Source organism: Hemiscyllium ocellatum, chromosome 22 (assembly GCF_020745735.1).
Source record: "Hemiscyllium ocellatum isolate sHemOce1 chromosome 22, sHemOce1.pat.X.cur, whole genome shotgun sequence".
In the NCBI taxonomy this organism is placed as follows: domain Eukaryota; kingdom Metazoa; phylum Chordata; class Chondrichthyes; order Orectolobiformes; family Hemiscylliidae; genus Hemiscyllium; species Hemiscyllium ocellatum.
In genome coordinates, this window is record NC_083422.1 from 14,542,676 (window position 1) to 14,568,247 (window position 25,572).

A 25,572-nucleotide genomic window follows, 5' to 3' on the forward strand; every position below is an offset into this window, starting at 1 on the left:
AGTATTTCTGACTGTATTTCTCTCTCTCCCTGTCCCCCAAAGTAGTTCTCTTTCTCCCTCTCCCCCACAGTAGTTCTCTCTCTCCCTCTCCCCCAAGTTGTTCTGACAATATTTCTCTCTCTCCCTCTCCAACCCCAGTATTTCTGACTCTATTTCTCTCTCTCCCTCTCACACCCCAGTATTTCTGACTGTATTTCTCCCCCCCCAGTATTTCTGACTGTATTTCTCTATCCCCTTCCCTCCCTGTATTTCTGTCTATATTTCTCTCTCTCCCTCTCCCCCCCCAGCATTTCAGACTGTATTTCTCTCTCCCTCTCCCCCCCAGTATTTCTGACTGTATTTCTCTCTCTCCCTCCCCCGCATTATTTCTGACTGTATTTCTCTCTCCACCCCCAGTATTTCTGACTGTATATCTCTCCCCCCCCAGTATTTCTGACTATATTTCTCTCTCCCCCCCCACCCAGTATTTCTGACTATATTTCTCTCTCTCCCTCCCCCGCAGTATTTTGAACTGTATTTCTCTCTCTCTGTCTCCCACCCAATATTTCTGACTGTATTTCTCTCTCTCCCCCAGTATTTCTGACTGTATTTCTCTCTCCCCCTTTACCACCCATTATTTCTGACTGTATTTCTCTCTCCCCCCTGCATTTCTGACTATATTTCACTCTCTCCCTCCCCCCTGTATTTCTGACTGTATTTCTCTCTCTCCCTCTCCCCCCCGCCCAGTATTTCTGACTGTATTTCTCTCTCCCTCTCCCTCTGTATTTCTCTCTCCCTCCCCAGTATTTCTGACTGTATTTCTCTCTCTCTCCCTCCCTCTCCCCCCCCCCCGTATTTCTGACTGTATTTCTCTCTCTCCCCCTCAGTATTTCTGACTGTATTTCTCTCTCTCCCTCTCCTCCACCGTATTTCTGACTGTATTTCTCTCTCTCCCCCCCAGTATTTCTGACTGTATTTCTCTCTCTCCCTCTCCCCCCCCAGTATTTCTGACTTTATTTCTCTCCCTAGCCCCCAATATTTCTGACTGTATTTCTATCTCTCCCCCGGCATTTGTGACTGCATTTCTCACCCCACCCCCCCAGTATTTCTGACTGTATTTCTCGCTCTTCCCCCCCAGTATTTCTGACTGTATTTCTCTCACTCTCCCACCCAGTATTTCTGACTGTATTTCTCTCTCTCCCTCTCCCCCACAGTATTTCTGACTGTATTTATCTCTCTCTCTCACCCCCCAGTATTTCTGACTGTATTTCTCTCTCTCCACCCTCAGTATTTCTGACTGTATTTCTCTCTCTCCGTCGGTATTTCTGACTGTATTTCTCTCCCTCCCCCTCCACAGTTTTTCTGTTTGTATTTCTCTATCTCCCTCTCCCACCCAGTATTTCTGACTGTATTTCTGTCTCCCTCTCACCCCAAGTAGTTCTGACAGTATTTCTCTCTCCACCCCAGTATGTCTGACTGTATTTCTCTCTCTCCCTCTCCCACCCCAGTATTTCTAACTGTATTTCTCTCTCTCCCTCTCCCACCCAGTATTTCTGACTATATTTCTCTTTCTCTCCCCCACCAAGTATTTCTGACTGTATTTCTCCCCCCCAGTATTTCTGACTGTATTTCTCTCTCTCCCTATCCCCCAAAGTAGTTCTCTTTCTCCCTCTCCCCCACAGTAGTTCTCTCCCTCCCTCTCCTCCAAGTTGTTCTGACAATATTTCTCTCTCTCCCTCTCCAACCCCAGTATTTCTGACTCTATTTCTCTCTCTCCCTCTCACACCCCAGTATTTCTGACTGTATTTCTCCCCCCCCAAGTATTTCTGACTGTATTTCTCTCTCTCCCTCTCCCACCCAGTATTTCTGACTGTATTTCTCTATCCCCTTCCCTCCCGGTATTTCTGTCTATATTTCTCTCTCTCCCCCCAGTATTTCTCCCCCCCCCCCAGCATTTCAGACTGTATTTCTCTCTCCCTCTCCCCCCCAGTATTTCTGACTGTACTTCTCTCCCCCCCCCAGTATTTCTGACTGTATTTCTCTCCCCCCCCCAGTATTTCTGACTGTATTTCTCTCTCCCCCCTCCCACCCAGTATTTCTGACTATATTTCTCTCTCTCCCTCCCCCGCAGTATTTCGGACTGTATTTCTCTCTCTCTCTCCCGGTATTTCTGACTGCATTTCTCTCTCTCACCCCCCTATATTTCTGACGGTATCTCTCTCTTCCCCCTGTATTTCTGACTGTATCTCTCTCTCCCCCCCCAGTATTTCTGACTGTATTTCTCTCTCTCCCGCACTATTTCTGACTGTATTTCTCTCCCTCTCTCCCACCCAGTATTTCTGACTGTATTTCTCTCTCTCCCTCCCCCCCACAGTATTTCTGACTGTATTTCTCTCTCTCCCTCTCCCCCACAGTATTTCTGACTGTATTTCTCTCTCTTTCCCTCTCCCCCAACTATTTCTGACTGTATTTCTCTCCCTCCCTCCCCAGTATTTCTGACTGTATTTCTCTCCCTCTCTCCCACCCAGTATTTTTGACTGTATTTCTCTCTCTCCCTCTCCCCCACAGTATGTCTGACTGTATTTCTCTCTCTCCCTCTATCCAACAGTATTTCTGACTGTATTTCTCTTTCTTTCCCTCTCCCCCCAGTATTTCTGACTGTATTTCTGTCTCTCCCCCCAATATTTCTGACTGTATTTTTCTCTCTCTCCCTCTCCCACCCAGTATTTCTGACTGTATTTTTCTCTCTCCCTCTCCCCCAGTATTTCTGACTGTATTTCTCTCTGCCCCCCCACAGTATTTCTGACTGTATTTCACTCTCACCCCCGAGTATTTCTGACTGTATTTCTCTCTCTCCCCCCCTAGTATTTCTGACTGTATTTCTCTCCCTCCCCAGTATTTGTGACTGTATTTCTCTCTCTCTCCCTCTCCACCTCAGTATTTCACTCTCTCCCTCTCCCCCAAGTAGTTCTGGCAGTATTTCTCTCTCTCTCCCTCTCCCGCCCCCCCACCCCAGTATTTCTGACTGTATTTCTCTCTCCCTCTTACACCCCAGTATTTCTGACTGTATTTCTCTCTCTCCCTCTCCACAAGTAGTTCTGACAATATTTCTCTCTCTCCCTCTCACACCCGAGTATTTCTGACTGTATTTCTCTCTCTCCCTCCCCCCAGTATTTCTGACTATATTTCTCTCCCTCTCTCCCCCAGTATTTCTGACTGTATTTCTCTCTCTCCCTGTCCCCCAAAGTAGTTCTCTTTCTCCCTCTCCCCCACAGTAGTTCTCTCTCTCCCTCTCCCCCAAGTTGTTCTGACAGTATTTCTCTCTCTCCCTCTCCACCCCCAGTATTTCTGACTGTATTTCTCTCTCTCCCTCTCACACCCCAGTATTTCTGACTGTATTTCTCCCTCCCGCAGTATTTCTGACTGTATTTCTCTCTCTCCCTGTCCCCCAAAGTAGTTCTCTTTCTCCCTCTCCCCCACAGTAGTTCTCTCTCTCCCTCTCCCCCAAGTTGTTCTGACAATATTTCTCTCTCTCCCTCTCCAACCCCAGTATTTCTGACTCTATTTCTCTCTCTCCCTCTCACACCCCAGTATTTCTGACTGTATTTCTCCCCCCCAGTATTTCTGACTGTATTTCTCTATCCCCTTCCCTCCCTGTATTTCTGTCTATATTTCTCTCTCTCCCCCCAGTATTTCTCCCCCCCCAGCATTTCAGACTGTATTTCTCTCTCCCTCTCCCCCCCAGTATTTCTGACTGTATTTCTCTCTCTCCCTCCCCCGCATTATTTCTGACTGTATTTCTCTCCCCCCCCCAGTATTTCTGACTGTATTTCTCTCCCCCCCAGTATTTCTGACTATATTTCTCTCTCCCCCCTCCCACCCGGTATTTCTGACTATATTTCTCTCTCTCCCTCCCCCGCAGTATTTTGAACTGTATTTCTCTCTCTCTGTCTCCCACCCAATATTTCTGACTGTATTTCTCTCTCTCCCCCAGTATTTCTGACTGTATTTCTCTCTCCCCCTTTACCACCCATTATTTCTGACTGTATTTCTCTCCCCCCCCTGCATTTCTGACTATATTTCTCTCTCTCCCTCCCCCCTGTATTTCTGACTGTATTTCTCTCTCTCTCCCACCCAGTATTTCTGACTGTATTTCTCTCTCTCCCTCCCCCGCATTATTTCTGACTGTATTTCTCTCTCCCCCCCCAGTATTTCTGACTGTATTTCTCTCCCCCCCAGTATTTCTGACTATATTTCTCTCTCCCCCCTCCCACCCAGTATTTCTGACTATATTTCTCTCTCTCCCTCCCCCGCAGTATTTCGAACTGTATTTCTCTCTCTCTGTCTCCCACCCAGTATTTCTGACTGTATTTCTCTCTCCCCCTTTACCACCCATTATTTCTGACTGTATTTCTCTCTCCCCCCTGCATTTCTGACTATATTTCTCTCTCTCTCCCTCTCCCCCAAGAAGTTTTGACAGTATTTCTCTCTCTCTCTCCCTCCCCCTTCCCCCCAGTTTTTCTGACTCTATTTCTCTCTCTCTCTTTCTCCCACCCCAGTATTTCTGACTGTATTTCTCTCTCTCTCTCCCGGTATTTCTGACTGCATTTCTCTCTCTCACCCCCCTATATTTCTGACGGTATCTCTCTCTTCCCCCTGTATTTCTGACTGTATCTCTCTCTCCCCCCCCAGTATTTCTGACTGTATTTCTCTCTCTCCCGCACTATTTCTGACTGTATTTCTCTCCCTCTCTCCCACCCAGTATTTCTGACTGTATTTCTCTCTCTCCCTCCCCCCCACAGTATTTCTGACTGTATTTCTCTCTCTCCCTCTCCCCCACAGTATTTCTGACTGTATTTCTCTCTCTTTCCCTCTCCCCCAACTATTTCTGACTGTATTTCTCTCCCTCCCTCCCCAGTATTTCTGACTGTATTTCTCTCCCTCTCTCCTACCCAGTATTTTTGACTGTATTTCTCTCTCTCCCTCTCCCCCACAGTATGTCTGACTGTATTTCTCTCTCTCCCTCTATCCAACAGTATTTCTGACTGTATTTCTCTTTCTTTCCCTCTCCCCCCAGTATTTCTGACTGTATTTCTCTCTACCCCCCAATATTTCTGACTGTATTTTTCTCTCTCTCCCTCTCCCACCCAGTATTTCTGACTGTATTTTTCTCTCTCCCTCTCCCCCAGTATTTCTGACTGTATTTCTCTCTGCCCCCCCACAGTATTTCTGACTGTATTTCACTCTCACCCCCGAGTATTTCTGACTGTATTTCTCTCTCTCCCCCCCTAGTATTTCTGACTGTATTTCTCTCCCTCCCCAGTATTTGTGACTGTATTTCTCTCTCTCTCCCTCTCCCCCTCAGTATTTCACTCTCTCCCTCTCCCCCAAGTAGTTCTGGCAGTATTTCTCTCTCTCTCCCTCTCCCGCCCCCCCCCCCCCCCCAGTATTTCTGACTGTATTTCTCTCTCCCTCTTACACCCCAGTATTTCTGACTGTATTTCTCTCTCTCCCTCTCCACAAGTAGTTCTGACAATATTTCTCTCTCTCCCTCTCACACCCGAGTATTTCTGACTGTATTTCTCTCTCTCCCTCCCCCCAGTATTTCTGACTATATTTCTCTCCCTCTCTCCCCCAGTATTTCTGACTGTATTTCTCTCTCTCCCTCTCCCCCACAGTAGTTCTCTCTCTCCCTCTCCCCCAAGTTGTTCTGACAGTATTTCTCTCTCTCCCTCTCCACCCCCAGTATTTCTGACTGTATTTCTCTCTCTCCCTCTCACACCCCAGTATTTCTGACTGTATTTCTCCCTCCCGCAGTATTTCTGACTGTATTTCTCTCTCTCCCTGTCCCCCAAAGTAGTTCTCTTTCTCCCTCTCCCCCACAGTAGTTCTCTCTCTCCCTCTCCCCCAAGTTGTTCTGACAATATTTCTCTCTCTCCCTCTCCACCCCCAGTATTTCTGACTGTATTTCTCTCTCTCCCTCTCACACCCCAGTATTTCTGACTGTATTTCTCCCCCCCAGTATTTCTGACTGTATTTCTCTATCCCCTTCCCTCCCTGTATTTCTGTCTATATTTCTCTCTCTCCCCCCAGTATTTCTCCCCCCCCCAGCATTTCAGACTGTATTTCTCTCTCCCTCTCCCCCCCAGTATTTCTGACTGTATTTCTCTCTCTCCCTCCCCCGCATTATTTCTGACTGTATTTCTCTCTCCCCCCCCAGTATTTCTGACTGTATTTCTCTCCCCCCCAGTATTTCTGACTATATTTCTCTCTCCCCCCTCCCACCCGGTATTTCTGACTATATTTCTCTCTCTCCCTCCCCCGCAGTATTTTGAACTGTATTTCTCTCTCTCTGTCTCCCACCCAATATTTCTGACTGTATTTCTCTCTCTCCCCCAGTATTTCTGACTGTATTTCTCTCTCCCCCTTTACCACCCATTATTTCTGACTGTATTTCTCTCTCCCCCCTGCATTTCTGACTATATTTCTCTCTCTCCCTCCCCCCTGTATTTCTGACTGTATTTCTCTCTCTCTCTCCTGGTATTTCTGACTGCATTTCTCTCTCTCACTCCCCTATATTTCTGACGGTATCTCTCTCTTCCCCCTGTATTTCTGACTGTATCTCTCTCTTCCCCCCCAGTATTTCTGACTGTATTTCTCTCTCTCCCGCACTATTTCTGACTGTATTTCTCTCCCTCTCCCACCCAGTATTTCTGACTGTATTTCTCTCTCTCCCCCCCCACAGTATTTCTGACTGTATTTCTCTCTCTCCCTCTCCCCCACAGTATTTCTGACTGTATTTCTCTCCCTCCCTCCCCAGTATTTCTGACTGTATTTCTCTCCCTCTCTCCCACCCAGTATTTTTGACTGTATTTCTCTCTCTCCCTCTCCCCCACAGTATGTCTGACTGTATTTCTCTCTCTCCCTCTATCCAACAGTATTTCTGACTGTATTTCTCTTTCTTTCCCTCTCCCCCCAGTATTTCTGACTGTATTTCTGTCTCCCCCCCCCAATATTTCTGACTGTATTTTTCTCTCTCTCCCTCTCCCACCCAGTATTTCTGACTGTATTTTTCTCTCTCCCTCTCCCCCAGTATTTCTGACTGTATTTCTCTCTGCCCCCCACAGTATTTCTGACTGTATTTCTCTCTCTCTCCCTCTCCCACCCAGTATTTCTGACTGTATTTCTCTCTCCCCCTCTCCCACCAGTATTTCTGACTGTATTTCTCTCCCCCAAGTATATCTGACTGTATTTCTCTCTCCCCCCCCCAGTATTTCTGACTGTATTTCTCTCTCTCCCTCTCCCACCCAGTATTTCTGACTGTATTTCTCTTCCCCCCTATTAATATGACTGTATTTCTCACCCACCCTCTCAGTATTTCTGACTGTATTTCTCTCTCTCCCCCGGTATTTCTGACTGCATTTCTCTCTCTTCGCACCCCCCCAGTATGTCTGACTGTATTTCGCTCTCTCCCCCCCAGTGTATATGACTGTATTTATCACCTCCCCCCAGTATTTCTGACTGTATTTCACTCTCACCCCCGAGTATTTCTGACTGTATTTCTCTCTCTCCCCCCTAGTATTTCTGACTGTATTTCTCTCCCTCCCCAGTATTTGTGACTGTATTTCTCTCTCTCTCCCTCTCCCCCTCAGTATTTCACTCTCTCCCTCTCCCCCAAGTAGTTCTGGCAGTATTTCTCTCTCTCTCCCTCTCCCGCCCCCCCCCCCCCCCAGTATTTCTGACTGTATTTCTCTCTCCCTCTTACACCCCAGTATTCCTGACTGTATTTCTCTCTCTCCCTCTCCACAAGTAGTTCTGACAATATTTCTCTCTCTCCCTCTCACACCCGAGTATTTCTGACTGTATTTCTCTCTCTCCCTCCCCCCAGTATTTCTGACTGTATTTCTCTCTCTCCCTGTCCCCCAAAGTAGTTCTCTTTCTCCCTCTCCCCCACAGTAGTTCTCTCTCTCCCTCTCCCCCAAGTTGTTCTGACAGTATTTCTCTCTCTCCCTCTCCACCCCCAGTATTTCTGACTGTATTTCTCCCTCCCGCAGTATTTCTGACTGTATTTCTCTCTCTCCCTGTCCCCCAAAGTAGTTCTCTTTCTCCCTCTCCCCCACAGTAGTTCTCTCTCTCCCTCTCCCCCAAGTTGTTCTGACAATATTTCTCTCTCTCCCTCTCCAACCCCAGTATTTCTGACTATTTCTCTCTCTCCCTCTCACACCCCAGTATTTCTGACTGTATTTCTCCCCCCCAGTATTTCTGACTGTATTTCTCTATCCCCTTCCCTCTCTGTATTTCTGTCTATATTTCTCTCTCTCCCCCCAGTATTTCTTCCCCCCCCCAGCATTTCAGACTGTATTTCTCTCTCCCTCTCCCCCCCCCAGTATTTCTGACTGTATTTCTCTCTCTCCCTCCCCCGCATTATTTCTGACTGTATTTCTCTCCCCCCCAGTATTTCTGACTATATTTCTCTCTCCCCCCTCCCACCCAGTATTTCTGACTATATTTCTCTCTCTCCCTCCCCCGCAGTATTTCGAACTGTATTTCTCTCTCTCTGTCTCCCACCCAATATTTCTGACTGTATTTCTCTCTCTCCCCCATTATTTCTGACTGTATTTCTCTCCCCCCCCTGCATTTCTGACTATATTTCTCTTTCTCCCTCCCCCCGTATTTCTGACTGTATTTCTCTCTCTCTCCCACCCAGTATTTCTGACTGTACTTCTCTCTCCCTCTCCCCCCCAGTATTTCTAACTGTATTTCTCTCTCCCTCTCCCCCACAGTAGTGCTGACTGTATTTCTCTCTCTCCCACTCCCACCCAGTATTTCTGACTCTATTTCTCTCTCTCTCTTTCTCCCACCCCAGTATTTCTGACTGCATTTCTCTCTCTCACCCCCCTATATTTCTGACTGTATCTCTCTCTTCCCCCTGTATTTCTGACTGTATCTCTCTCTTCCCCCCCAGTATTTCTGACTGTATTTCTCTCTCTCCCACACTATTTCTGACTGTATTTCTCTCCCTCTCTCCCACCCAGTATTTCTGACTGTATTTCTCTCTCTCCCTCCCCCCCACAGTATTTCTGACTGTATTTCTCTCTCTCCCTCTCCCCCACAGTATTTCTGACTGTATTTCTCTCTCTTTCCCTCTCCCCCAAGTAGTTCTGACAGTATTTCTCTCTCTCTCTCTCCCCCTACCCCAGTATTTCCGCTTGTATTTCTCTCTCTCCCTCTCCCACCCAGTATTTCTGACTATATTTCTCCCTCCCCAGTATTTATGACTGTATTTCACCCCCTCAGTATTTCTGACTGTATTTCTCTCTCTCCCACCCAGTATTTCTGACTGTATGTCTCTCTCTCCCTCCCACACAGTATTTCTGACTGTATTTCTCCCCCCCAGTATTTCTGACTGTATTTCTCTCTCCACCCCCAGTATTTCTGACTGTATTTCTCAGCCTCCCTCCCCCCAGTATTTCTGACTGTATTTCTCTCTCCCCCCCCAGTATTTCTGACTGTATTGCTCTGTCTCCCTCTACCACCCAGTATTTCTGACTATATTTCTCTCCCCACCCCCCAGTATTTCTGACTGTATTTCTCTCTCGCCCCCCCCCCAGTATTTCTGACTGTATTTCTCTCCCCACCCCCCAGTACTTTTGACTATTTCTCAGTCTGTCTCCACACAGTATTTCTCTCCTCCTCCCCCCAGTATTTCTGACTGTATTTATCTGTCTCTCCCCCTCCCCCCAGTATTTCTCTCTTCCCCCCCCAGTATTTCTGACTGCATTTATCTGTCTCTCCCCCTCCCCCCAGTATTTCTGACTGTATTTTTTTCTCCCCCCCAGTATTTCTGACTGTATTTTTTTCTCCCCCCCCCCAGTATTTCTGACTGCATTTATCTGTCTCTCCCCCTCCCCCCAGTATTTCTGACTGTATTTTTTCTCCCCCCCAGTATTTCTGACTGTATTTTTTCTCCCCCCCCCCCCCCCAGTATTTCTGACTGTATTTATCTGTCTCTCCCCCTCCCCCCAGTATTTCTGACTGTATTTCTCTCTCTCCCCGAGTGTTCCTGGGTTGTGCTGTCTGTCCCAGGGTGTGTTGGTCCAGAGCAGTTTCCGGATGTGTTCAGTGCTTTAGCGGCGGTGCTGCGCTAATCGGAGCCGGGGGCTGCTCCTGTGTTGGAGCCGGCCTGCCTCCAGGAGGCACGGCTTTTGGCTGTGCTGTGTTTGCCGGGACGGCCTGGGCTCTCCCGTTGTCTGTGTGCGATGCTGTGTCTGAGCGGAGCGGCTCCGGGAGCTGCGGCCAGCAGCCCGGGCTCGCTGCTGCTGCTGCTCTGGCAGAGCATCCGATTGTGTTCCGCGTCAGGCGGCCGCTTCCCCTGGGCTGACCATTACGGCACCAAGTCCAGGTATGAGGGACCGAGTGCAGAGCCACTGCCTGGCACCAGCTGGCTGGCACCTGCCAACTGCACCGCTCTGCAGCTCAATGCTCTGGTTCGGCATGGCACCAGGTACCCCACCAGGAAGAATGTGCCCCGTATGAGGGAGGTGCACCAGCTGATCAAAGAGCAGGGTGACCCAGGCAACAGCCTGGTACAGGCTCTGGCAGGCTGGCACATGTGGTACAACGAGCGCATGGACGGCAACCTCCACCCCCTGGGCACCGCCGAAATGGTCAGGCTGGCCAAACGGCTGGCCGCCCAGTTCCCCACCCTCTTCACCGCCCGGTGTTACTGGGAGGGCCGGCTCAAATTCATCACCAGCTCCAAGCACAGGTGCGTCAACAGCACCAGGGCTTTCATCCAGGGGGTGGAGAGCTACCTGAACCTGCGGGAGCAGGCGGGCGGGCAGTGGGAGGTCAACGATGGGCTGCTGCGCTTCTTCGACCACTGCCAAAAGTTCATAAACCGAGTGGAAAACAACGACACAGCCCTGCACCAAGTGGAGCTCTTCAAGAGGGGCCCAGAGATGGAACGAGTCATGAGAAACATGGGAAAGAAACTTGGCATCTCACCGGAGGCTCTAACCACCAGTAAGTACGATCAACTAACCCGTTTTCAACAAATAGTATAGGATCTTTGGTAAACAAAAAGAGGGCAACCTCAAGAACGGTTTAGTGCCTCACCTTGTTGTGTGACTACCACTCTGATTCCAGATTTCCTTCTGACCAATTTCACCCTCTGTATGATGGGCAGGTATTACTCAGCGACTGTTAGCCTTTACTTGGGCTTTGGGGTGAGAAAAAAGGAACAATGTTCACATAAAATGAAAGTATGTAAAGTGTGGAAAAAAATAATTGAACTACATTCAAACCCATAACAAGGTAAGTTGGTTTGTGACATTGGCTCACGCTCCACAAAGCTCTAAATATACACTAACCTCTGTGAATTTAAACAGAAGTAATTGCCAGTTTATATCACTGTCCCATTTCCACACTTCAGCAATTACTTGCACTAACCTAATCTACTTAATTTTAACACCAACTGCCAGCCATACAACAAAGGGAGAGCTAAAACTCTAGTCCCAGGCATGAGGCCTATGTTCAACAGTCTCCTTAATATAGTAACTCAAAAGCACGTTGAAAGAAACAGTTGACTGTTGGTTGGTACTGCCATGGCTTGTTTGATATTGTTGTGTAATTTACTTCTGCCTGTTTTCTTAACTTTGTTTATAGAACATCACACAAGTTTTGTTGTGTAAACCCTAATGCTAGAGTAAAAAGTGAGGTCTGCAGATGCTGGAGATCAGAGCTGAGAATGTGTTGCTGGTTAAAGCACAGCAGGTTAGGCAGCATCCAAGGAACAGGAAAAGGGCTCTGGCCCGAAACGTCGAATTTCCTGTTCCTTGGATGCTGCCTAACCTGCTGTGCTTTAACCAGCAACACATTCTCAGCTCTAAACCCTAATGCTAACTTGCCTTTTGCGGTTCTGTGTATTCTCCTGTTTGTCCACAGCCAACGCAGAATCGCAGCAGTTGAGTTGGTTGTGTTCATTTGTGCAATTGAATGCAATTGAAAATACTGAATTCACAACTCAGTTGACAGCATTTTGAAGTTCTTCTGCTGAGTGATAACAGTGTTGACAAAGTCAGCAGATGTTTTTAAACACAAGTTGTTACCCCACCCTGCCGTCCCAAAGCCTTGATGTTTGCTGTTTATTTGGAAACTCTAGAACAGTTTAATTTCTGTTTTGTGAAGATTATCATGTCTAATTCTCGAGCTACAGAAGTATCTATTTTGCATGGTTCTGGCACATATTCTACCATGAAGTAAGGTTTGTGGAGCCTGGCAGTCATTTTCCTGCTTCCCATTATGGGTTGAAATTGGCAATTTACTCTGGAAATAATCACAATGTTTTATGTTCCCCTGGGAGAATCACGTCTTTAAAAATCAAAAAAATCAAGAACACCATCAAAGTTGAAATTGGAAAGAGAGGTGAATAAGGAACTGGTGATTTGGTAACATTATGTTTAGGTTTTAAAAGCTTTTTAATTTCCCAGAGGAATGGAAGATGTGAGTCATACAGATGTACAGCATGGAAACAGACCCTTCGGTCCAACCCATCCACCCCAGGTGGATATCCTCAACTAATTTAGTCCCATCTGCCAGCACCCGGCCCATATCCCTCTAAACTCTTCCTATTCATATACCCATCCAGATGCCTTTTAAATGTTATAATTGTACTAGTCTCCACCACTTCCTCTGGCAGCTCATTCCATACTTGGGCCATCCTCTGTCTGAAAATGTTCCCCCTCTGGTCCCTTTTACATTTTTCCCCTCGCACCCTAAATCTTTGCCCTCTAGTTCTAGACTCCACCACCCCAGGGAAAAGACTGTCTATTTACCCTATCCATGCCCCTCTTTGGCGTCCTGGGACATGATACTACCAATACACCAATAAGAACCTTTTTTTGAGGTTAGACCATTGCTGCTATCAAGGACAATGGAATGAAGCATTGTGAAAAGCTGAAATCCATGTGTGGAACTAACTAACAGAGATGCAGGTACGGTTACACCTTATGGAAGACATTTGGATAAGTTCATGAATAGGAAAGGTTTGGAGGGATATGGTCTAAATGCAGGCAGGTGGGACGCATTTAGTTTGGAAACGTGGTCGGTGTGGACGAGTTGGATGAAAGGGTCTGTTTCCATCTGTACAACTCTTCTAATGGTATTTCTCCTGGCTGCATATTTTGCACCTCAACAGCCAATGCCTGTTATGGACTGAAATCTAAATACTAAGGTGTATGATTATAGGCAATGCTTATTATATATGCAATCTAGGATGTTTGTTTTACGATAGTGAGATAGACTACATGAAGGCTGCAGCACAGAAACAAAAATTTGACTGAACTGGTCATGCCAGTATTAAAGCTACATGCAAACCTTATCTAATCCTAGCAGCCTTTTATTCTGTTCCCTCTCCCTCACTGTTCTATTGAGCTTCAACTTAATTGCCTGTATAACAAGCAGCTCGACCTACCTTTTCATGAGGAACATGGTATTTAAAAATAAATAGTTTTCTCTTTTGGCAAGCTGCAACTATGGCAACTCCTTCAGCATGACTGCCAGCATGGAACCATCCACAAAGTCCTTGTGCTGTAACACTGACTCATCAAAATCGAGTCCTGGTTAGCTATGGTACAGTGACCATCAGCAAAATGAAGTATAATACTGTATCTGACATTAGCAAAACCTCCATGGTGGATTTAATTAAAAAAGCCACATCTAAATAAATCTTGCAAAAAGATGTTGCTTGCCATATTCATTCTGCTTCCACTTTACACAGGAATGCAAAGATGCGAACCGTCACGGCTAAGATTGTGGAATTCTGGATGAATGTTGTTCGAGACCTTGCTGTGCCCAGTTCTTATTCTGAGCCATGCATGAAAGGATGGAGCAAATGTCAGCGTGGCTGTCTCCTGGGGCAGGAGAGTGACGTGAGACCCAAATACTTCCAAAGCCATGCAGAGTTTGTCCCACGGTTGAATCTGTGCTAAGGTTCCTGTACTTGGATAATATATAAACACAAGGAAGTCCCCACCACCACCATCCAATTTTACCCTCCCCAGTTCCACTCCAGCTGTAGTTCCAGTAGACGACAGAACGTCTTGTCCCATGCTGTAGTTGGTTTTGGCTGAAAATGTATTGCTGGTTAAAGCACAGCAGGTTAGGCAGCATCCAAGGAACAGGAAATTCGACGTTTCGGGCATAAGCCCTTCATCAGGAATCATTCCTGATGAAGGGCTTATGCCCGAAACGTCGAATTTCCTATTCCTTGGATGCTGCCTAATCTGCTATGCTTTAACCAGCAACACATTTTCAGCTGTGATCTCCAGCATCTGCAGACCTCATTTTTTACCCTGAAGTTGGTTTTGACCAGATATCTATTTTGGAACAGTTTTTTGATGTAGTGTAACATGCCCCTATATCTGAGGTAAAAACAATGACTGCAGATGCTGGAAACCAGATTCTGGATTAGTGGTGCTGGAAGAGCACAGCAGTTCAGACAGCATCGGAGGTGCAGCGATTTCGCTGCTCCTTGGATGCTGCCTGAACTGCTGTGCTCTTCCAGCACCACTAATCCAGAATGTCCCTATATCTACCTGAATTCAGTCCTTATATTTTCAGTCCTGTCATCTAAGGCGACTCTCTGTGTGGAGTTTGCACATACTCCCCGTGTCTGCGTGGGTTTCCTTCGGGTGCTCCGGTTTCCTCCCACAATCCAAAAAAAATGGGCAGGTCAGGTGAATTGGCCATACTAAATTGCCCGTAGTGTTAGGTGAAGGGGTAAATGTGGGAGTATGGGTCTGGGTGGTATACGCTTTGGCGGGTCGGTGTGGACTTGTTGGGCCGAAGGGCCTGTTTCCACATTGTAAGTAATCTAATCTAATATCTTGGCATTGGACACATTCCTGACAAAGAGCTTATGTTCAAAACATCGACTCTACTGCACCTCAGATGCTGCCTGACTGGCTGTGCTTTTCTAGCGCCACAATTTTTGTCACAGTCCAAAGAAGGTTCATTGGGGTGATCCTGGGTTTGGAGGTATTGTACTGTCTTACAAGAAGAAGTTGAGTATGCTGGGCTGAGACTCATTGAAATTTTGAAGAATAAGAGGCAAACTTACTGAAACATGTAAGGTCCTTGACAGGGTAGATGCAGAGAGGCTGTTTCCCCTTATGGGAAATCCTGGGCTAGAGGGCATAATCTCAGAATAAAAGGTCACCTAATTAAGACAGAAGATCAGGAGGAATTTCTCTGTGAAATTCTTTCCTGAAGAGACTGGGTTGTTAAGTATATTCGAGGCTGAGATAGACAGATTTTTAATCGGTAAGGCAGTCTAGGGTTACAGGGAAAAGGCAGGAAAGTGGAGTTGAGGATTTTCAAATATGCCATGATCACATTGTGTGGTAGAGTAGACTTGGGCTGAATGGCCTCCATCTGCTTCTATGTGTTACAATCTTATTGTCAATATTCAGTGGAGCTGACAAAATTGATTGTGGGCAAGTTAATAGATCACTTTTGCTGTATTTCTTTTAGCATGTGAAGCTGACGTTGAATATAATACTTTGAATTTCCACAACACCACTCAAAGAATGACAGGGTTAAAGTCTTGTGGCATTAGAACGGAAGGCACAGATTTCGTGTTCCTTGTTCTCATGTCGATCTCAACCTTGGCCAGAAGGAGAGGTCAGGTGGAGGTGAGACATTCTGTCCTGGGGAGGGGGTATGATTAATATTTGACTGGCGTCCAGTCCTTATTCTTAATCTAGTGGCTTGCTGTGAAAAGTTAACAAGGAATATTTGACCACATTCACTCCAAAGCTGTCAGTTGTTGGTGAATAAACGCCCGCTGAGAGAATCTTTGTTGCAGTACTTGATCCTAAATATAATGGCCGCGTGTGTCTGAACACTGCATGGCGATGTTTCATGTTTTGACATCTTTTGTTACACTTGGCTGCAGCAGCAGAGTCAAGCGAAGGAACCTGAGTTGATAATTTTGCACTTCCAAATGCAGGACACGGAGACTAACTCTAGGCTGACCCCTCCTGAATTCTGTCAAGGACCTTTGTGTGGAATCAGCTTACCAAGGAAAGAAAGTGCACAGAAGTATTAGTTCAATGTTTGAACACCTTTTAGTGCTCTCTTCTGGCTTCATAAATGCTAAGTGCTGGGCACAGGAAAATTCACAGAACATGTTCTCAGTAGTGTTCAGTGAAGCAAAGCTGCTGAAAAAGCAGTGCAGTTCAGTGATCACTTGCATTCTAACTCCCAGGATATGGGGGTTGTTTTGAAGGCTAGCATTTATTAGTCTTCCATGTTGCCCCATGACAGGGAAGTGGGCCTTTCTAGTGAATTGCTGCTGCCTCCTGGGGTGAATGTGCTCTTATAATGTGACCTTGTAATTCTTTGTAGCAATTTGCCACAACTGAGTAGATTAGCAAGTAACTTCAGAGGATAGTTAGGAGTCAGCAGTGTTCATGTGGGACTGGAGTTGTATATAGACCCATATTAGATAAGGTCAGCTTGTCTCCTTCCCTAGAGCACAAGAGTGAATGAGTCAGGTTTTAAATCACAGTCTCACAGCTTCACAACCACTTTACTGCGATCAGGTTTTTATTTCTCCATTTTTCTTTAAACCGTGATCAAATTCTGAAATGAATATAGGGTTTAACCTCATGTTGTACTGGATTACTGTTCTTACAAAGGATTGTATATCTTTGCTGAATTGAGGCAAGGGCTAAAGGAAGCTCATTGAGTTACCTCACTCTGTGCATCTTTGTTCTGTCATGTTTTATTTCCTTCTGTGAAAATATGAGAGAGAGAGACAAACTACAAGTACTGGCTTTGTTTAAGCTTAGCCGGCTGATGACCTATTGTTATCGCCTTGGCAGTTTATGCCATTCTGTTAGGAGAGTGAATCCAGGTGAGTTTTGAGACCTGTCCCACAGAAAGAATGACTGATATTTTCTTAGCGTTTTGGACAGACTCAGGATGTGTAGACCTTGTTGCAGTCTGCCACGTACAACAGCAAACCTAACACAGCAAGTTCTCACAAACAGCAGATGTGACCAGATTATTTAAAAACCGAAAGATCTGCAGATGCTGCAAATCAGAAACAAAATTGCTGGAAAAGCTCAGCAGGTCTGGCAGCTTCTGTGGAGAGGAATCCGAGTTAACATTTCAGGTCCAGTGACCCTTCCTCAGGACCTGAAATGTTGACTCTGATTTCTCTCCACGGGTATTGTCAGACCAGCTGAGCTTTGACTGGATCATCTGTTATTTGGTGTTTAAAAAAGAAATAAAGGCCAGGAGACTCCGACAATAACTCCTTTGCTTTTTTTTGAAATAGCCCTCTGCGATTTCAATTGAATGTCTCACATAAGAGACGGCACCTGTGACAGCACAGCACTTGCTCAGAAATGTACTGGAGAATCAGCCTGATTTCGTCCTCAAGTCTTAGAGTTGAATTTGAAATCATAACTGTCTAATTCAGAAGGAAAAGTGCTTTCTCAGAATCCTGGCTGAAAGTGAAAGATAGTCTAGTTCTCAAAGACTGCATAGAGGGCAACAGTTAAATAAGTGCATTAACCCAAAGTGCTGTCACCTCATAGTGACAGCACTTTGGGTTAATGCACTTATTTAACTGTGAAGTGTGAGGTAGTATGTTTTAGATGTTTCAATAAAACAGAAATGTTTTAAGCTTTGGAAATTTTTACCTGTATGCCATCAACTTGGTAGTCTTTTAACCTATGTTGTCAGTTTATTCACATCAGAATCAATCCATCAGACATTAAGCATCACTTGAGAATGGTAAAATATGTTGTGGAACCAACCAGGGATAAGGCTATTATTGATCTGGTAATGTGAAATGAGGCAGATTCAATAAATGATCTTAGAATAAGAGATCCCATAGGAAACAGTGACCATAACATGGTAGAATTTAGCATTCCGTTTGAGTGTGAGAAACTTGGCACGAAAATAACTGTGCTGAACTTAAATAGAGGTCATTACATGTGGTGAAGAGGGTGAGTTTGATGGAGTGAACTGGAAAGGAGGTTAGCAAAAAGAAAGCTGAGCAATAATACGAGCCATGTAAGAAAATAGTTCAAGTCTCACACCAAAGGTATATCCCAGTGAGGAAGGAAGATTCTAGGAAGTGGACAAACTATAGTTAACCAAGAAGGTTAAGGATAGTATCAAATTGAAAGCAAAAAGATACAACGTGGCAAAGATTAGGAGTAAACAAGAGAACTGGGAAAGTTTTAAAACCTTACAAAAAAATGACCAAATCAAAAATTAACATTAATCTATGAGGACAAACTAATAAGTTACATAAAAATGGACAATGATCTTTAAAAATATAAAAATAAAAAGAGGGGCCAAATTGAACCAAAGTGAAGAGAATGAGGGTGAGGAAATGATAATAGGGAACCAGAAATGGTCATGGTTTAATGGAAGTATTTTGCATCATGCTTCACAGTAGAAGAGATTGATAGCATTCCAAAATACTAAACATTCAACAGGCCCAAAGCAGGGACAAAATAAACACAGTAACTAGATTAAGTGCAAAGTACTAGAGGATTTAAAGGGACTAAAGGCCGATGAGTCCTCTGGATGGGTTGGCTATCTCCTAGAATTTTAAAAGAAATAGCTACAGAGATAGTGATGCACAAGTAGTAATCTCTCAAGAATCCTTCAATTAAGGAAAAGCCTCAGAGGATCAGAAAAGTATCATTGTAACATCCTTATCCAAAAAAAATGAAGAACAAGTAATTGTGTGCCAGCTTAATATCTGTCATTGAGAAAATGCAAGAGTCTAATATAGAGAATACCATAGAAATGCATTTAGAAATAAATAATAAAGTGAGCATAGCTTCATGAAAGGGAAAACATACCTGACACATTTTTTTACAGTTCTTTAAGGAGGGAACAAATAGGATAGATAATGGGGAACCAGTCAGTGAGATATAGTTAGATTTCCATACGGTGTTTGGTGAAGAACTCCACGTAAGGCCTAATAATAAGAGAAGAGACCATGAAATTGGGTAGAATATTGTCCCAGAAGCTGTCCAGGGAATGTTCAAGAAGTGAATCCCAGATATGGAAAGATTTTCTTATGAGGAGAGGTTGACTAAGTTGGGCTTGTACTCCCTGGAGTTGAGAAGAATGAGAGGTAACCTTCATGAAAAATGTAAGATTCTCCGGGTGGCTTTACAGAGTAGGTGCTGAGAGGTTACTTTCCCTCGTGAGCCTCTGTCTGGGACCCGAGAGCACAATCTCAGAGAAAGGGGTCACACATTTAAGACAGAGATGGGGAGGTATTCTCTAGGAGGATAATGAATCGCTGGAATTTCTTTTTACACAAGACTGGGGTTGCTAAATATTTTTGAGGTTGACACAGACAGATTTTTAATTAGCCAGTAAATCAAGGGTTTTGGGGAAAAGGCAGAAAAGTGGAGTTGAGGATTATCCGGTCAATCATGATCTCATTTAATGGTGGAACAGGTTGAAGGGGCCCAATGGCCTACATTATGCTCCTACATCTTATTGTCTTAAAAACTGTGCACTGCTACGGTATCACACCAACAGGCAATGCAAGAATTGTTTATCTCCAGAAAATAAAGGAAATTAAATACACCTAAGTAATCTGAGAACAAGAAGGGAGAAAATGAAACTGTCAAATACACTGCATTATTTCAAATGCTGTAAAATGCTTTGGACAATCTTGAGATTGTGAAAGTTTTTATGTAAATTCAAAATTTCTCTGGGCAAGCAAACTTAAGAAATTAGACCATTGTAAGCTTTTAGGATAAAGATACAGTTTTAGAAGGTTAGTGTAAGTGGCTGCTTAAAAGTAAAGTAACATGAACAATTTCTGAAAAGTTATATTCACTGTAGAGCAAAGTGCAAGGGAGATGCAACAAAACAGTGGAGCTGCAGGCAATAATGTTTGGTGAACCACCCAGATGTTATAAGGCTGACTGAACTATTGGCAAGATAATAAAGAGGAATGGCAGCTAATTATCACAGCATATAAAAGGATCAAGAAAGAAGAAGCTGGGTGTGAAATAATTATGTTGACTAGTGGCAACACAAAAACAGAATTTAACTTGCATTAAGGTAGAAACAGAATCTATATATATATTGGGAATAAGGATAATAAGAGACCAAACAGATTAATAGGGGTATTGTGTAGACCACCTAATAATGGAAGTAAATTGGAGGAGGAATTTTAAAAATTTAAAAAGCACACAACATCAGATTGTAGTCCGACAGGTTTATTTGGAAGCACTAGTTTTCAGAGTGCTGCGCCTTCATCAGTTGGGTGTGGAGTATAAGATCACAAGACACAGAATTTACAACAAAAGTTTACGGTGTAACTTACGACGAGAACTCGCAGATGGTGATGTTCCTGTCCATGCACTGTCTTTGACCTTCTAGATGGTAGAAGTCTTGCATTTGGAATATGCTGCTGAAGGAGCCATGATGAGTCGCTGCAGTGCAGTTTGTAGATAGTATGTGCCATTGTGACTATGCGTCAGTGGTGAAGGGAGTGAATGTTGTAGATTGTGGATGAGGGGTACCTGTCCATTGGACTGCTTTATCCTGGATGGGGTGAAACTCAGTGAGTGTCGTTGGTTGCACTGCATTTATCCGGACAAGTGGGGAGTATTCCATCATGTTTCAGACTTGTGTGTTTATTTTTCAGTATTTTTGATTGTGGACTTAAATTGGAAAAGGACTGCTTTAAAAGAACGAGGATTGTTGAAGGAGCACTGTGTGTTGGAAATCAAGCCCCACTATTCCTTGACATCACAAAAGTTAAACATGCAGTAAATGTATGCAGAATTCCACAATCTAGCCGAAGAAGGGTCACTGGACCTGGAATGTTAACTCTGCTTTCTGTGCACAGATGCTGCCCAACCTGCTGAGTTTCTTCAGCAATTTCTGTTTTTGAATCTTACCCACAAGCTTTTCAGTTCCCTATCATATTGTTGTTGGCAGGCAGAAAGCCTTTGTCATCAATAACCAGTCACCCTTCCACTGAGTAATCAGCTCCTTGTTGCTGGCCAAATCAACATTCATACACACTGCCTGACTCCAGCTCATCTACAGAAACCTTCCCCACTTTTTGAATAAACAGCCTTGTCTTGTGAATGCTTGAGTTTTTGTTTAAACTGATGCACTGAGCTTCACCAGCATTTAAGATGGGGTTTATTCGTGGAGTATCCTCCTCCACTGAGCTGTTTAATTGCACACCACCATTCCTGACTGATCGTAGGATCCCTATAGTGTGGAAAGAGGCCAGTTGGCCCATAGAGTCTGCCCTGATCCTCTGAAGAACATCCCACCCAGACGCAGTAGCCCCGCCCTGCCCCCACATTTACCATGGCTAACCCACTTAACCTGCACACCCCTGGACATTACGAATAATTTCCCATGGCCAATCCACCTAACCTGTACATCTTTGGACTGTGGGGGGAAACCCACGCAGACACAGAGAGAATGTGCAAACTCACACAGACAGTTACCCAAGGGTGGAATTGAACCCAGGTCCTTGGCGCTGTGAGGCAGCCATGCTAGCCACTGTGCTGCCCTACGTGGCAGGATTGTAGATCGTAGATCTGATTCGTTGGCTTAGGGATCACTTAGCCTTGACAATTGCTTGCTGCTTCCAATGATTGGAATGTAAGTAGTTTCACCAGTCGGCACCTTATTTTTCGGTATGTCTGTCATTACTTCTGGCATGCCCTCCTGCACTCTCTATTGAACCAGAGTTGATCTCTTGGCCTGATGTAAGGGTTGAGTTGGGGATCTGTTGGCCCATGAGGTTGCAGATTCTGCTGGAGTGCAATTCTGCTGCTATTGTTGATGGCCCACAATGCCTCATGGGTGACCAAGTACAAAGCCAATCTTGGTGTTGAACATTGAATCCCCTCATTCAGCGCACTTTCAATGTGCTTGCTAACTGCACTGCTTCCTCCAAGTGGTTTTCAAGATGGAGGACTACTAATTCACCCGCTGAGGGTAAGGAGAAGGGACAGTGTTTATCAGCATTAGACATTACCTGATACCATGAGATTTCCTGGGGTCTGGAGTCAGTCCTAGGGAATGCCCTCTCAACTATATAAAGTCATAGAGATGTATAGCATGGAAACAGACCCTTTGGTCCAACCCGTCCATGCCGACCAGATATCTCAACCCAATCTAGTCCCACCTGCGAGCACCTGGCCCATATCCCTCCAAACCCTTCCTATTCATATACCCATCCAGATGCCACTTAAATGTTGCAGTTGTACCAGCCTCCACCACTTCCTCTGGCAGCTCACTCCATACCTGTACCACCCTCTGTGTGAAAAAATAGTCCCTTAGGTCTCTTTTATATCTTTCCCCTCTCACCCTAAACCTATGCCCTCTAGTTCGGGACTCCCCAACCCCAGGGAAAAGACTTTGCCTATTTACCCTATCCATGCCCCTCATAATTTTGTAAACCTTGATAAGGTCACCCCACAGCCTCCGATGCTCCAGGGAAAACAGCCCCAGCCTGTTCAGCTTCTCTGTATAGCTCAAATCCTCCAATCCTGGCAACATCCTTGTAAACCTTCTGGGGGATATTGCCAAACAAAAGGACCTTGGCTTACAGGTGCAGAATTCCTTGAAAATGGAGTCATTGGGTGACAGGGTGGTGATAACATTGTTCATAATATTGAGTAAATTTCTTTTTCGATTAGATTAGATTCCCTACAGTGCGGAAACAGGCCCTTTGACCCAACAAGTCCACACCGACCCTCCGAAAAGTAACTCACCCAGACCCATTCCCTACTCATGCACTTATCACTATGGGCAATTTAACTAAATGGCAAATCCACCTAACGTGCACATCTTTGGACTGTGGGAGGAAACCGGAGCACCTGGAGGAAATCCATGCAGACACGGGGAGAATGTGCAAACTCTTCACAGACAGTCGCCTGAGGCTGGAATTGAACCCAGGTCCCTGGCGCTGCAAGGCAGCAGTGCTAACCATTGAGCCACCATGTAAATGAGTTGGGAGGTCATGTTGTGGCTGTACAGGGCATTGGTTAGGCCACTTTTGGAATACGGTGTTCAATTCTAGTCTCCCTGTAATAGGAAATATGTTGTGAGCTCGAAAGGCTTCAAAGAAGATTTACAACGATGTTGCTGGGATTGGAGAGTTTGCACAACAAGGAGAGATTGAATAGGCTGGGACTTCTTTCCCTGGAACATCAGATGCTGAGGGGTGACCTTGAATTTTATAAAATTATGAGGGGCATGGATCGGGTGAATAGTCAGCGTCTTTTTACCCAGGATAGGGGAGTCCAAAACTTGAGTGCAGAGGTTTAAGATGAGAGAGGAAAGATTTGAAAGGAAACTGAGGGGCAGAAGGTGGTGCATGTATGGAATGAGCTGCCAGAGGAAGTGGTGGAGCCGGGTACAATTACAACATTTAAAAAACATTTGGATGGGTACATGAATAGGAAAGTTTTAGAGGGATATGAGCCAAACACTGGCAAATGGGACTAGATTAATTTAGGACATCTGGTCAGCATGGATGAGTTGGACCAAAGGGCCTGTTTCCATGCTATAAAACTCTATGAAACAGCCATGTTTGTTTTCAATTGCCAGATGATCTGTCCAGTTTCATTGCTTTGTTTTGACTTTGTAACAGTTTTGATATAACAGTGTAGCTTGCTTGGCCATTTCAGAGGGAAGGCAAGAGTCAACTTCATTGCTATGAGGTAACATATGTCAGTCAGACCAGACAAAAATGGCAGGCTCCTTCCCAAATGGAATTAATGTGCCAGATGAGTTTTGACAGCAGTGGTTACATGATCATCATGAGGCTAGCCTTGAAATCCAGGTATTTATTGAATTTAAATTCTACATCTGCCATGCTGGGATTTGACTCCTGTCTCTGTGACGATATTGTGCTTTAAGAGGTGTGTCCTGGTTTCTTTTAGAGGGAGAGAGAGAGAGAGACTGTGGGACAAATGCCAGGTAGTCTAAAAGAAGATAAACAGCTTTTTTTCTAATGTTGGAATAATAGAAGCAGCCTGAGTGAGTGTCGTCAAGCTCTCACAGCTCCAGGATTTTTAGTTAGCTTTCGGCAGTTGTTGCTGGGTCTCAGTTGGGTTGGAAGGCAGTGGATCTCTTCTGGCTGCAACAGTCTGGGGAGCTGCTGCATGTATCTCTGTCTTGCTGCATAGGAGACAGTCTGTTGTTCTGAATTTGTCTTTTTGCCTCGGATTACTACAATGAAACAGTTACTGTTTATTAGTAAAATAATCCATTCTTCTGTTAAGTTTTCTAATAGAGTTACGCTATTCCAGTTTATTGTATTTTAACTATAGTGTTTGAATAAATTGAGTTTTGCCTAACATTAATGAGCTTGACCAATCAAATTGCACCTGGAACACAGTATCTCACATTTGCCTTTTAAATTACAAAAAGTTAGGACTTAGGCCAGCTTCTTAATATATTTTGAGGGGGTCTGGTCTGGGCCATAACACCCCAGGATATTATCAGTAAATCACCAACTCTCCATAAGCCCCCCCCCCCCCACCATGGAGAAAACATCTAGGCTACAAATAAAGTACAAAGATCAATTCCCCATCTTTCCTTTCCAAATACTTTATACATGCTGTCATCTTTCAAATCCTTCCCCAACTCTCCCATGCTATTGTCCATGCAAAGACTCAAATCTTTTTAAAATGGAATGAAGCAATGAATTGCACAGCAAGCTACTATATTTTAAGACTTTTACTGTAACAAATAAAATCAACATTGACTAAACATTACTTAGTAAGAAATTAAGAAAAGGGACAGTATGCCCTCACTTAAAATTATCTGTCTAAAAATCACAACTTTAAGTGAAGGATTGTTTCCCATAGAAATTGATAATAAAGCCAGAATTAGTTTCCTGCAGAGATTTTTTTGCTTGGAAGAAATAATTAATAAGTTGAAGTACTCTACTATATTTATGTATTTACAGTTGAAATAACTCACAAAACAAAAAAAAATCAATAAATACAGAAGAATCCCTTTACAGCTGGGCACATCCAGACTTTCTCACTGGAAAAACAAATTAACAACATTATTCAGTTGAAATGGTGTGTATTTCTAAATGTAAATTTGTAAATGAAATAACTGCTAGAAGAAAATAAATTAAATGCAGAATAACTTCAAATACAGGTATGGTAATTATAGTGTACGTTAACATTACACTCAATGTGTAATAGGGAAAAGCAAATAGAATGCTGCCATTTATTTCAAAGGGAAAGGAGCATAAATATAGGGATGTTTTGCTAAAAATATATGTCACTCTAGCCAGACCACAGTAGGAATACTGTGAACAGGTTTGGTCCCTTTATCTAAGGAAAGACATTCTGCCATTGGAGGCAGTCCACAGAAGATTCACTTGGCTGATACCTGGTACTGGGGGATTGCCTCATGAGGAGAGGTTGAGTAGGTTGGCCCTGTAATTATCTTAGTTTAGAAGAATGAGAGGCGATCTTATTGAAACATACAAAATTCTTCAAGAACTTGAGAGTGTAGATGCAGAATGGTGGTTTGCCA

General features: G+C 44.5%; 1 protein-coding gene across 3 annotated transcripts in view; it reads left to right on the forward strand.

The window, feature by feature from the left end:
• The first annotated feature begins 10,047 nt into the window (after window positions 1-10,047).
• The window catches only part of minpp1b (multiple inositol-polyphosphate phosphatase 1b), a 93,958-nt gene continuing 78,433 nt past the window's right edge, over window positions 10,048-25,572 (forward strand). For 2 of the 3 annotated variants that reach the window (XR_009645879.1, XM_060842346.1), the window contains exon 1: window positions 10,049-11,004. Coding sequence is in view for 2 of the 3 variants with exons in the window: in XM_060842346.1 (XP_060698329.1) it covers window positions 10,239-11,004 (766 nt within the window). In the remaining variant the exon portion in view is untranslated. Of the gene's footprint in view, window positions 11,005-25,572 lie in introns of all 3 variants that reach the window. The other variant, XM_060842345.1, reaches the window with a different exon arrangement.